At 46.0% G+C, this 14370-nt stretch overlaps 1 protein-coding gene across 1 annotated transcript; it reads left to right on the forward strand.

The window, feature by feature from the left end:
- Nucleotides 1-963: 963 nt before the first annotated feature.
- Nucleotides 964-14047, forward strand: LOC144698519 (uncharacterized). The gene is given in 3 exon segments (XM_078570456.1): nt 964-1495; nt 1498-2057; nt 13313-14047. Coding segments are annotated over 3 exon segments (1827 nt in total).
- Nucleotides 14048-14370: the final 323 nt, after the last annotated feature.

Below are 14370 nucleotides of genomic sequence, written 5' to 3' on the forward strand. Positions count from 1 at the left end.
AGATTTTTCTGAAAGTCTCACGGCCAAGCTCTGTTTCTCACTCGATTGCTCAGCCTGACCTGTTCAATATTTTCAGTGTTTTAACTTTTAAATTTCAGATCCAGCCGTGCAGAGCTAGGACATGGGAAGCAGAGCTTTTAATGACCTCATCATTGTGTGGGCGGCTAGGAATAGTCCAGGTTAGAGGGAACAAAGGAATGGGTGAGATTCAGCAGCAGATGAAGTTACGCAAAATGACTGAGGTGGAAATAGGCAGTCTTAGTGATATGTAGTCAGAAGCTCAGCTTAGGGTGAAATATGACACCAAGATTGTGAACAGTGGTTCAGCCTCAGAGTTGTCAGAGAGATGGATGGCATTGATGCTCAGGGAATGGAGTTTATAGAGGGGACTGAAGTCAATGGCTTCAATCTTCCCAATATTTAAATGGAGGAAATTTCAGTTCATCCAGTGCTGGATGTCAGACAAGTCAGGACCATGTGTGACTTGGAGGGGAACTTGGAGGTGATGGTGTTCACATACACCTGCTACCCTGGTCCTTTTAGTGGGTGGAGGATGAGGGTTTGGGAGATGTTGGTAGAATTGTAGATGCATAAAATCCCTTTCCTTCACCCCCTGCCTCTCCCATCTCCCTCTCTATTTCCCCCAGTAGATGCTGGTATTTTGTATAGTCCCTGACCAGTTGGCAGGTTCCCTTCCCTGAAGGATATTAGTGAACCAGTTGGGTTTATATTACAATCCAGCAGTTTTCATGGTCACTTTTTCCTGGTACTGGCCCCACAAATTACCAGATTCATTCACCTCAATTTCACAACCTGTTTTTGTGTTATTGTGGGTTCTCTCTCATTCACTTTTGTCTATTTAAACTATTTCCCCAGGATTTTCAATCGGGAAACCCACCATTTCATCAGAATCTGACGGTGTCGCACAATTAGTCAAAACCTGAATTTCATCGGATTTTAAGCATGAAAGATAAAAGTGCTTTTCACCGTGGGGAGAAACCGTACACGTGTTCTGTGTGTGAACGAGGTTTCAGCCGATTATCCGACCTGTCGAAACACAAGCACAGTCATACTGGAGAGAAACGATGGAAATGTGGGGACTGTGGGAAAGGATTCAATTATCCATCCAGGCTGGATACTCACCAGCGCACTCACACTGGGGAGAGGCCTTTCACTTGTTCTGTATGTGAGAAAGGATTTGTTGATTCATCCACCCTCCTGAGACACCAGCTCATTCACACTGAAGAGAGACTGTTCACCTGCTCTGAGTGTGGAAAGGGATTCACTCGGGCATCCAACCTGCTGAGGCACCAGCGAATTCACACTGGGGGGAGACCATTCACCTGCTCCGACTGTGGGAAGGGATTCATTCAGTTATCCTACCTGCTGACACACCAGAGAGTTCACACTGGGGAGAGGCCATTTACCTGCTCCGAGTGTGGGAAGGCATTCACTCAGTTATCCAACCTGCTGACACACCAGCGAGTTCACACTGGGGGAGACCATTTACCTGCTCTGAGTGTGGGAAGGGATTCAGTCAGTCATCCCACCTGCTGACACACCAGAGAGTTCACTCTGGGGAGAGACCATTCACCTGCTCCGAGTGTGGGAAGAGATTCACAAGGTCATCAAACCTGCTGATACACCAGAGAGTTCACTCTGGAGAGAGGCTGTTCACCTACTCCGACTGTGGGAAGCAATTCACTCAGTTATCCAACCTGCTGACACACCTGCAAGTTCACACTGGGGAGAGACCATTTACTTGCTCCGAATGTGGGAAGGGATTCGTTCATTTATCCGATCTGTTGAGACACCAGCGAATTCACACTGGGGAGAGACAGTTCACCTGCTCCCACTGTGGGAAGGGCTTCACACAGTCATCCCACTTGCTGAGACATCAGCGAATTCATACTGGAGAGAGGCCGTTCATCTGCCCTGTATGTGGGAAGGGATTCACTGTGTCCTCTGACCTGCTGAAGCACCAGCGAATTCACACTGAGGAGAGGCCGTTCAGCTGCTCCGAGTGTGGGAAGGGATGCACCTGGTCATCCCAACTGATGAGACACCAGCGAGTTCACAAATAACGAACAGGACATTGCTGTTAATCACATCCAGGACTGAACCTTGTTCATTGTAGTCTGTTTCTGCTGATGTTAATAAACTCTAGCCCAGTTATTGGGGCTAATATTCTGGATAAGGACAAATGAAATATATTTGTGTTAAATATAGCATATTGAGTCTTGTTAATATCTCTAACACAAGTTAGTTTCTCTGGAAGGTCTCTTCCTCTCCCCTCCCTCCTCCATCCTCACCTCTAACAACAAGTGTAAGGAGCTCACGGAGCTTCTTTGTCACTAAGATTGAGACAATCCGATCAGCTGCCTCTGCTGCTTCCCTCCCTTCCACTAGCCCAACGGGACAAACTGTCTCTTTAATGTTCCACCTTGTCCAAGCCGTGAACCCACATCTTTCATTAGCTTCTCTCCCATCTCCCTTCCTGCCCTCTCAGTGGTCATCTTGTCCATGAGACACACCTCCTGCTCCATCGACCGTATTCCCTCTAAACTGCTGATTACCCAACTTCCCCGTGTTCACTGATATTATTCACAGTTCTCTCTCTTCTGGTACTGTCCCTCTCTCCTTCAAATCATCACCCTTTTCTCAAAAAACAATTACTTAACTTTCCTGTCCTTGCAAAGTATTGACCTCTCTTCAACCCCCAGTTCCTCTCTGAACTCCTGAAAAGTGTGCACACCTCCCAAAACCATCTCCATCTTTCCCAGAATTCCCTGCTTGAATCCCTCCCAACAGGTTTCTGCCCCTGCCACTGTACTGAAACAGCTCAGATCAAAGCCACCAATGACATCCTATGTGACAGTGACAAAGGGAAACTATCCCTCCTCGACCTGCTTTGACAAGGTTGACCACACCATTCTGCTCCAACACCTCTCCACTGTCATCCAGCTGGGTGGGGCTGCTCTCTCCTGGTTCCATTCTTCTCTATCTAATCATAATCAATGTCTTCCATTCCCAGTCCCACAGTTACCTCTGGTGTCCCCAGAGGATCCAGCCTTGGCCTCCATTTATTTCTCAGCAAAATTCTCCCCACAGCAACATCATCTGAAAACACAGTGTCAGTTATCACATAGACACTGACAGTGCCCAGCTCTACCTCAGCAACACCTCTCTCGACTTGTCCACTTTTGTTAAATTATCAGACTGTTTGTGGATGTGCAGAAATTTTCTCCAATTAAATTTTGGGAAGATTGAAGCCATTGTTTTCATTCCTGAGCTACCAACTCCATTCTTTATCCTATTTCTATCAGGTCATCTCTCAGCCTTCTCTTTTCCAAAGAAAAGAGCTTCAGGCTGTTTAGCCTTTCCTGGCGATTATAACCTATCCGTTCCTGTAACATTTGTGAATGAACTTTTATGTCCTTGGCCCTTGTGATGCCTGACAGCAGTTTTGAGTCTGTATGACCCTTCTTCAGAGGGCGTCTCTATTGGACAGAGTGGTTTCTGGGCCGCAGAGAATTGTGTGATTTTGAAAATGGGAGAAGAAAGCACCATTCACAGTGTTCTGCATGTGAATGAGGTTTCAGCCAATCATCTGGCCTGGTCAAAACATAAATGCAGTCACAACTGAAAGCAGTTGTGCAAATGTTGACATTGGGAAGGGATTCATTTACCCATCGAAATTGGAAACTCATCAGAGCGTTCACACTGGGGAGAGGCCATTGACCTGCTTAAAGTGTCAGAAGGGATTCACTCCGTTATCCCACCTGCCGACACACTGGGGAGAGGCCATTCATCTGTGCTGTGTGGAAAGAGATTCATTAATTTATCCAACCTGATTGCACATCAAAGAGAGCTTTTAAATTTCAAGACTGTGGGAAGTGCTTTACAAGTTCTCAGGAACTGATCCGCCAGCAATGTATTCATACTGATGAGCGACCGTTCAGATGCCTTCTTTATAGGACTGGATTCAGGCAATCATCTCACCTCTCTGCACAAGCGCTCTCATACTGGGGAGATGCTGTACACCTGCACCGAGTGTGGGAAGATATACATTCAGTCATCCCACCTGCCGAGACATCAACGAGTTCACAGTGAACTACAGTGATTGGATTTTGCTGTTAATAATGTAGAAGAATGAACTATACCCATTGGGGTCTGTTTCAGCTGATGTTAATAAACTCCAGCCCAGTTATAAGGTTAATATTCTGGATAAAGGTCAAATAAATCAACATTCTGTGAGGATGTTGAATTTTTAAAAACATCTCTAACACAAGTTAGTCCTTGTTTCGTACTCTCCCTCTCCCTTGTCTCCTGCATCCACACCTCCATCAAGTGTGAAGAGCTCATGGAGCTTATTTGTCACTAAGATTGAGACAATCTTGAGAATATTGAGACAATTGAGATCAGCTGCCTCTCCTGCTTCCCTCCCTCCCACGAGTACATCCTTGACCCCGACATCCTTGCAATTCGCATCCAATCTCCGACCAGTCTTCCGTCTCCAAAATCATGCTTACCTCCCAAATCCACGCACAATGGTCCTGGAACTTAGGGGTAAAATGACATTGTGAAAGGATTGTTCACCGGCTGAATTGTCATGTTCCTACTGACAAGACGGAGTTTAAATGTTCTGTATATGGGAAGAAAAAATACTTGTTCACACCACCGACTGAGACTCCAGTGAGTTCACATCTAAATGTAGGTAGTTTTACTGCAGTTATTTACACCCGGGACAGTATTATGGCAGAGTACCCATGCAGTTTGTTTGTCATACCAATTGACTGAATAATTTTATATTTTGGTCTTGGGCTTCGTTCATCATCGGATGACAAAACATAATTTTCTATTCAAAAAAACGACCTCTTAATGGCAGCTTGGTTACCCAGCGTTCAACAGGGGCCAGAATGTGCCCTATCCTCACAACAGGAGCTCCCTACACATGCGTATTAGGGTGTGGGCTTGAAGCATGCGCATTGCGGTCCGTTTCATGAGCATGCGCAGTGCTGGTCTGTGACTGAAGCTGCTCAGAGCGGGTGAGAGAATGTCGAGTGGAGCAAACTAACAGAGTTAGTGAAAAAACAAAAGCAAAAAAAAGAAAAACTCAGCAGGTCTGGCAGCATCGGTGGAGAAGAAATCAGTTAATTTCTTCTCCACCGATGCTGCCAGACCTGCTGAGATTTTCCAGGTAATTCTGTTTTTGTTTTTATAACAGAGTTAGTGGGTGTGTGAGGAGGAATGGAACCAGCGGAGTGGGCAGGGAGGCTTCATAAAGACACAGTGCAGGCCGCAGACCCCAAATAACAAGGTACCGGTCTTGTGTTTGCAGAGAACGGGCCGAAAAAATCTGGATTCTCCCTTCGCCAGGCCCGGGCTAACGGCCGCCATCTTTATAGGGGGCAATGTGCAGCGGGGCGCATGCGCGATCATCCTGGGCCAGATAGCAGGAGGAGAGAATGTTGTGAATTTCTATCCTGGACTGACAGGGATGGATTTTGGAAACTCCTTTTACAGGGGGTTAGAAGGGAAACATTTACAGACGGTTGAGATCTGACAGAGTCACTCAATTCATCAGGACCTGGATCCTCCTTTTTTAATGCTCTGTATGAACCGTTTCCCAAACCTGCCATACTCAGTCCAGGATAGAAATTCAGGACCTGGATTCTATCGGCCTCTGAGTGTAAGCATTGAGTTCCAGGTCATTACCACTCGCTGTGCAAACATTTCTTTCTCACATCCCTCCTGTACATCTTACCCAAAATCTTAAATCTGTGACCCATAATCCTTTCATGATCTGCTACTGTGAACAGCTTTTCTTTAACTACTTTATGTAAACCTTTCATAATTTTGTGCACCTTTTGTTAAAACTTCCCTCAATCTACTTTGCTCCAAGGAGAACAATCCCAGTTTCTTCAACCTAACCTTGCAACTAAAATCCCTCATCCCTCGACCCATTCTGGTAAATCTCATCTGCCCTCTCTCAAGGACCCTCCCATCCTTCATAATGTGTGGTGATCACTGGTTTGCACAGACCCAGATGTTCCGTGTTCGTGTGTGTGACATCATCACACATTGACAATTACACTGTGACATCATCACACATCGACAATTACACTGTGACATCATTACACATTGACAATTACACGGTGACATCACCCCACTCCCCGGGTATTTCCTCAACTGGGGGATTTTTCTCTGACTCCAGTGCTTCTGATATCTTTCCAGCTGCAGGCTCCAGCAGGAGATTTTAAAGTTGAAAACTGAAATTGTTTCAGGTTTGAGCATTTTTGACCATTCATCTACGATTTGGAGCTTTTAGTTCCCTGCTCTGTTATCTTTTAGTGGTTCCATCGCTCTGGGGCTAGTGTGGCTCCTTTACTGTGGATCTGAATCCATGTCCATCTTTTGCTCTGTTTCACCTCTGCCTTCCCTGATCACCTCTCTGCCATTGTCTAACTTCCTCTGTCTCTAATACTGGGTGCACTTTAGCTACGTTTGGCATTTAACTGTTACTTCTGCAGATTGTGTCCAAATAAGGTTTCCTCCACTGCCCATCCCCAGACCATGCGCTGCTGTCTTACCAGCTTTATCTTCCCACAGTATCTTTCACAGTCAGGAATTGTTTTTCCTGTGCTATAATCCACTTCTGAGCTTATATTGACCATCAAATTCTGCATCATTTTTATTCCCTGTAATCCATTCTGCACACCCTGAAATATTAACTCTGTTTCTCTCTCCATAGATACTGCCTGATCTGCTGAGTGTTTCCAGCATTTTCTCTTTTTATTTCAGATTTCCAGCAGCTGCAGTATTTTGCTATTATCTTATTGCAGGCGTTGCTCACAGAACCGAGTCTAGAAACACAGATGGACCAATTTAGAGCCGGTTTGTATCAGGGTGGGTGTTGGTTACAGAAGTTGGTCCCTGGCCTCCGGTGTAGGTCCTTTCTCATCAAGTCATAGAATCATTGAATGATTACCATACAGACAGAGGCTATTCAGCTCATTGTGCCCATGCAGGTTCTCTGCAAGAGCAAGTCAGCTAGTCCCACTCCCCTGCCCTTTCACTAACACGACCAGCAAATATTTCCAATCCCCAGTTGCCTGTGGAGAAGATGATGTTTGACCTTCTTGAACCGCTGCAGTCCGTGTGGTGAAGGTGCTCCCACAATGCTGTTAGGTAAGGAGTTACAGGTTATTCACCCAGCGATAATGAAGGAACAGTGATATATGTCCAAATCAACAACAGCAATTTGTGTTTATATAGCACCTTTAACGTAATAAAACTTTCCAAGGCATTTCAAAGAACAGTATGCATTTATAAAAAGCATTAGTGATTAGAAATGTACAATCAAAGCTCTCTGCTGTTGACTGAGTTCTCAATTGGCTGGTTGATGGACACTGTAACCAGGTCAGTCTCAGTTTCCTCGCGGTGAGTCTGCAGTGGTGGCTTGAGTCTGTGGAGGACGAGAGATTAACCCTATGAAGACAGAGTAAAACAGAACAACTGCGCTTGGACAATGGCAGCAAACAGCCTTTAAAATAAGGATGACAATTTTATAATTTGGGTTCTCCTTAACCCGGAGCCTTAAGACCATAAGACATAGGAGCAGAAATTAGGCCATTCGGCCCATCGAGTCTGCTCTGCCATTCATAAGTTTTTCAACCCCATTCTCCTGCCTTCTCCCCGTAACCTTTGATCCCCTTACCAATCAAGAACCTATCTATCTCGGTCTTAAATACACTCAATGACCTGGCCTCCACAGCCTTCTGTGGCAATGAATTCCATAGATTCACCACTCTCTGGCTAAAGAAGTTTCTCCTCATCTCTGTTCTAAAAGGTCTTCCCTTTACTCTGAGGCTGTGCCCTCGGGTCCGAGTCTCTCCTACTAATGGGAACATCTTCCCCATGTCCACTCTATCCAGGCCTTTCAGTATTCTGTAAGTTTCAATCAGATCCCCCCTCATCCTTCTAAACTCCATCGAGTATAGACCCAGAGTCCTCAAACATTCCTCATATGTTAAGCCTTTCATTCCTGGGATCGTTCTCGGGAACCTCCTCTGGACCCTCTCCAGGGCCAGCACATCCTTCCTGAGATACGGGGCCCAAAATTGCTCACAATATTCTAAATGTGGTCTGACCAGAGCCTTATAAAGCCTCAGCAGCACATCCCTGCTTTTATATTCTAGTCCTCTCGAAATAAGTGCCAACATTGCATTTGCCTTCCTAACTACCGACTCAACCTGCAAGTTAACCTTAAGAGAATCCTGGACTAGGACTCCCAAGTCCCTTTGCACTCTTGATTTCTGAATTCTCTCCCCATTTAGAAAATAGTCTATGCCTCTATTCTTCCTACCAAAGTGCATGACCTCACACTTCCCCACATTGTATTCCATCTGCCACTTCTTTGCCCATTCTCTTAACCTGTCCAAATCCTTCTGCAGCCTCCCCGCTTCCTCAATACTACGTGTCCCTCCACCTATCTTTGTATCATCTGCAAACTTAGCCAGGATGCGTTCATCATCGGATCACAAAACATAATTTTCTATTTAAAAAAACGACCTCTCAATGGTTACCCAGCCTTTAACAGGGGCCAGAATGTGCCCTATCCTCACAACAGGAGCTTCCTACACATGCGTATTAGGGTGTGTGCTTGGAGCATGTGCAGTGCGGCCCATTTCATGATCATGCGCAATACTGGTCTGTGACTGAAGCTGCTCAGTGTGGGTGAGAGAATGTCGAATGGAGCAAACTAACAGAGTGAGTGGGTGTGTGAGGAGGAATGAAGCCAGCCGAGTGGACAGGGAGGTTTCATAAAGACACAGTGCAGGCCGCAAACCCCAAATAACAAGGTACCGGTCTTGTGTTTGCAGAGAACGGGCCGGGAAAACCTGGATTTCTCCCTTCGCCAGGCCCGGGGTAACGGCCGCCATCTTTATAGGGGGCAAAGTGCAGCAGTGCGCATGCGCGGTCCTCCTGGTCCCGGTAGCAGGAGGAGAGAATGTTGTGCAATTCTAGCCTGGACTGACAGGGATGGATTTTGGAAACTCCTTTTACAGGGGGTTAGAAGGGGAACATTTACAGACGGGTGAGATCTGACAGAGTCACTCAATTCATCAGGACCTGGATCCTCCTTTTTTAATGCTCTGTACAAACCATTTCCCAAACCTGTCACTGTCAGTCCAGAATAGAAATTCAGGAACTGGATTCTATCGGCCTCTGAGTGTAAGCATTGAGATCCAGGTCATTACCACTCACTGTGAAAACATTTCTTTCTCACATCCCTCCTGTACATCTTACCCAAAATCTTAAATCTGTGACCCATAATCCTTTCATGATCTGCTACTGTGAACAACTTTTCTTTAACTACTTTATGTAAACCTTTCATAATTTTGTACACCTTTTGTTAAATCTCCCCTCAATCTACTTTACTCCAAGGAGAACAATCCCAGTTTCTCCAACCTAACCTTGCAACTAAAATCCTTCATCCCTTGACCCATTCTGGTAAATCTCCTCTGCCCCCTCTCAAGGACCCTCCCATCCTTCATAATGTGTGGTGATCACTGGTTTGTACAAACCCAAATGTTCTGGGTCTGTGTGCGTGACATCATCACACATCAACAATTACACGGTGACATCATCACACATCGACAATTACACGGTGACATCATCCTGCTCCCCGGGTATTTCCTCCACTGGGAGATTTTTCTCTGACTCCAGTGCTTCTGATATCTTTTCAGCTGCAGGAGATTTTAAAGTCGAAAACTGAAATTGTTTCAGAGTTGAGTATTTTTGACTATTCATCTACAATTTGGAGCTTTTAGTTCTCTGCTCTGTTATCTTTTAGAGGTTCCATCGCTCTGGGGCTAGTGTGGCTCCTTTCCTGTGGATCTGAATCCATGTCCATCTTTTGCTCTGTTTCACCTCTGCCATCCCTGATCACCTCTCTGTCATTGTCTAACTTTCTCTGTCTCTAATACTGGGTGCATTTTAGCTGTGTTTAGCATTTAACTTTTACTTCTGCTGATTGTGTCCAAATAAGGTTTCCACTGCTGCCCATCCCCCGACCATGTGCTGCTGTCTTACCAGCTTTATCTTCCCACAGTATCTTTCACAGTCAGGAATTGTTTTTCCTGCGCTATAGTCCATTTCTCTTCCACTTCTGAGCTTATATTGACCATCAAATTCTGCACCATTTTTATTCCCTGTAATCCATTCTGCACACCCTGAAATATTAACTCTGTTTCTCTCTCCACAGATCCTGCCTGATTTGCTGAGTATTTCCAGCGTTTTCTTTTTTTTTATTTCAGATTTCCAGCAGCTGCAGTATTTTGCTATTATTTTATTGCAGGCGTTGGTCACAGAACCGAGTCTACAAACACAGACGGACCAATTAAGAGCTGGTTTGTATCAGGGTGGGTGTTGGTTACCAGAAGTTGGTCCCTGGCCTCCAGTGTAGGTCCTTTTTCATCAAGTCATAGAATCATTGAATGATTACAGTACAGACGGAGGCCATTTATCCCATTGTGCACATGCTGGCTCTCTGCAAGAGCAAGTCAGCTAGTCCCACTCCCCTGCCCTTTCACTAACAAGACCAGCAAGTATTGCCAATCCCCAGTTGCCTGTGGAGAAAATGATGTTTGACCTTCTTGAACCGCTGCAGTTCGTGTGGTGAAGGTACTCCCACATGCTGTTGGGTAAGGAGTTACAGGTTATTCACCCAGCGATAATGAAGGAACAGTGATATCTGTCCAAATCAACAACAGCAATTTGTGCTAATATGGCACCTTTAACGTAATAAAACTTTCCAAGGCATTTCAAAGAACAGTATGCGTTTATAAAAAGCATTAGAGATTAGGAATGTACAATCAAAGCTCTCTGCTGTTGACTGAGTTCTGAATTGGTTGATTGATGGACACTGTAACCAGGACAGTCTCAGTTTCCTCGTGGTGAGTCTGCAGTGGTGACTTGAGTCTGAGGAGGACGAGAGATTAACCCTATGAAGACAGAGTAAAACAGAACAACTGCGCTTGCACAACGGCAGCAAACACAGCCTTTAAAATAAGGATGAGAATTTTATAATTTAGGTTCTCCTTAACCCGGAGCCATAAGACCATAAGACATAGGAGCAGGAATTAGGCCATTCGGCCCATCGAGTCTGCTCCGCCATTCAATCATGGCTGATAAGTTTTTCAACCCCATTCTCCTCATAACCTTTGATCCCCTTACCAATCAAGAACCTATCTATCTCGGTCTTAAGTACACTCAATGACCTGGCCTCCACAGCCTTCTGTGGCAATGAATTCCATAGATTCACCACTCTCTGGCTAAAGAAGTTTCTCCTCATCTCTGTTCTAAAAGGTCTTCCCTTTACTCTGAGGCTGTGCCCTCGGGTCCGAGTCTCTCCTACTAATGGGAACATCTTCCCCATGTTCCACTCTATCCAGGCCTTTCAGTATTCTGTAAGTTTCAATCAGATCCCCCCTCATCCTTCTAAACTCCATCGAGTATAGACCCAGAGTCCTCAAACATTCCTCATATGTTAAGCCTTTCATTCCTGGGATCGTTCTCGGGAACCTCCTCTGGACCCTCTCCAGGGCCAGCACATCCTTCCTGAGATACGGGGCCCAAAATTGCTCACAATATTCTAAATGTGGTCTGACCAGAGCCTTATAAAGCCTCAGCAGCACATCCCTGCTTTTATATTCTAGTCCTCTCGAAATAAATGCCAACATTGCATTTGCCTTCCTAACTACCGACTCAACCTGCAAGTTAACCTTAAGAGAATCCTGGACTAGGACTCCCAAGTCCCTTTGCACTCTTGATTTCTGAATTCTCTCCCCATTTAGAAAATAGTCTATGCCTCTATTCTTCCTACCAAAGTGCATAAACTCACACTACCCCATGTTGTATTCCATCTGCCACTTCTTTGCCCATTCTCCTAACCTGTCCAAATCCTTCTGCAGCCTCCCCACTTCCTCAATACTACCTGTCCCTCCACCTATCTTTGTATCATCTGCAAACTTAGCCAGGATACCCTCAGTTCCTTCATCCAGATCATTAATGTATAAAGTGAAAAGTTGTGATCCCAACACTGACCCCTGTGGAACTTTACTAGTCACCAGCCACCATCCTGAGAAGGACCCCCTTATCCCCACTCTCTGCCTCCTGCCAGACAGCCAATCTTCTATCCATGCTAGTACCTTGCCTCTAAAACCATGGGCTCTTATCTTACTGAGCAGCCTCCTGTGCGGCACCTTGTCAAAGGCCTTCTGGAAGTCCAAGCAGATAATATCCATTGGCTCTCCTTTGTCTAACCTACTCGTTACCTCCTCAAAGAATTCTAACAGATTTGTCTGAGCCTGTGTAGGTCAGTGAACACAGGAGTGATGGGTGAACAAAACTTGGTGCAAGTAAGCATATGGGCAGCAGAGTTTTGGATCACCTCAAGATTACAGGGAGGTTGAATGTGGGAGGCCGGCCGGGAGTGCGTTAGGATGGTTAAGTCCAGAGGTAACAAAGGAATGGATGAGAGTTTCAGCAGCAGATGAGATGAGACTGGGCTGGAGTCGGGCGATGTTACTGAGGTGGAAATAGGCGGTCTTGGTGAAGATGTGGATATGTGGTTGGAAGCTCATCTTGGGGTGAAATATTTCACTATGGTTGTGAACAGTCTGTTTCAGCCTCAGACAGTTGTCAGTGAGAGGTGCAGAGTCAGTGTCTGGGGAGTGGAGTTTGTAGTGGCGACTGAAGACAACGGCTTCAATCTTCCCATTATTTAAAGGAGTAATTTTCTGCTCATCCAGTACTGGATGTCAGACAAGTCAGGACGGTGTGTGACTTGGAGGGGAACTTGGAGGTGATGATGTTCGCATACACCTGCTACCCTGGTCCTTCTAGGGGGTGGAGGTTGAAGGTTTGGGAGATTCTGTCAGGGTTCTCCTGCATCTCTCACTTCCCTCTCGCTCTTTCTCCCTCCTCTCCTGGAAGCCCGAATCTTGTGTAGGCCCAGACCGGGTGGCAGGTACCTTCCCTGAAGGACATTAGTGAACCAGTTGGGTTTTTATGACAATCCAGCAGTTTTCATGTCACTTTTTCCTCGTGCTGGCCCCACAAATTCCCAGATTCATTCAGCTCAATTTCACAACCTGCCTTTGTGTTTCTGTGGGTTCTCTCTCACTCCCTTTTTTCTGTTTTAAATCAATTTCACAGGGTATTAGAAGGGGAAGGTTTGCTGTCGGGAAACTCACACCAAGACCTGAGAGAGTCATTCGATTCATCAGGACCTGAATACTATCAGCCTTTGAACATGGAAGCAGAAAGTGCTGCTCACGCTCGGGAGAAACCGTGTAAGTGCGGGGACTGTGGGAAGGGATTCAATTACCCGTCTGACCTGGAAACTCATCGACGCACTCACACTGGGGAGAAGCCATTCACCTGCCCTGAGTGTGGGAAGGGATTTACTCAGTCATCCACTCTGCTGACACACCAGCGAGTTCACACTGGGGAGAGACTGTTCACCTGCTCCGAGTGTGGGAAGGGATTTATTAGTTCAACCAACCTGCTGACACACCAGAGAGTTCACACCGGGGAGAGATCGTTCACCTGCTCTGAGCGTGGGATGGGATTCATTACTTCAACCAACCTGCTGACACACCAGCGAGATCACACTGGGGAGAGACCGTACACCTGCTCTGAGTGTAGGAAGGGATTCACTAGGTCATTCCACCTACTGAGACATCAGCTGGTTCACTCAGACCAGAGACAGTTTACATGCTCAGTCTGCGGGAAGTGCTATAAAAGTTACCAGGACCTGATCTTGCATCAACGTGTTCACACTGATGAGAGACCGTTCAGGTGCTCTCACTGTGAGACTGGGTTCAGGCGATCATCTGACCTCATTGTACATCAGCGCAGTCACACCGGGGAGAGGCCGTTCACCTGTTCCGTGTGTGGGAAGGGATTCACTCAGTCATCCAACCTGCTGAGACACCAGCGAATTCACACTGGAGAAGGGGCTGCTCACTTGACCTGACTGTGGGAAGGGATTCATTAGTTGAACCTACCCACTGAAACACCACCGAGTTCACACTGGGGAGAGACCAGTCAGCTGGTCTGTGTGTGGAAAGGGATTCACTCAGTCATTTGTGCTGCTGAGACACCAGCGAGTTGACAAGTAACAGCAAAATCCAGTTACTGTAGTTAATCACATCCTGGACAGAACCATGTTCATTGGGGTCTGTTTCTGCTGATGTTAATAAACTCCAGCCCTGTTATAGAGGCTAATATTGTTGATACAAATCAATTAAATCAACTTGGTGTGAAATACAAGGTGTGTTGAATCTTTTTAATATCTCC

The sequence above is a fragment of the Cetorhinus maximus genome, chromosome 23 (assembly GCF_964194155.1).
Source record: "Cetorhinus maximus chromosome 23, sCetMax3.hap1.1, whole genome shotgun sequence".
Taxonomy (NCBI): domain Eukaryota; kingdom Metazoa; phylum Chordata; class Chondrichthyes; order Lamniformes; family Cetorhinidae; genus Cetorhinus; species Cetorhinus maximus.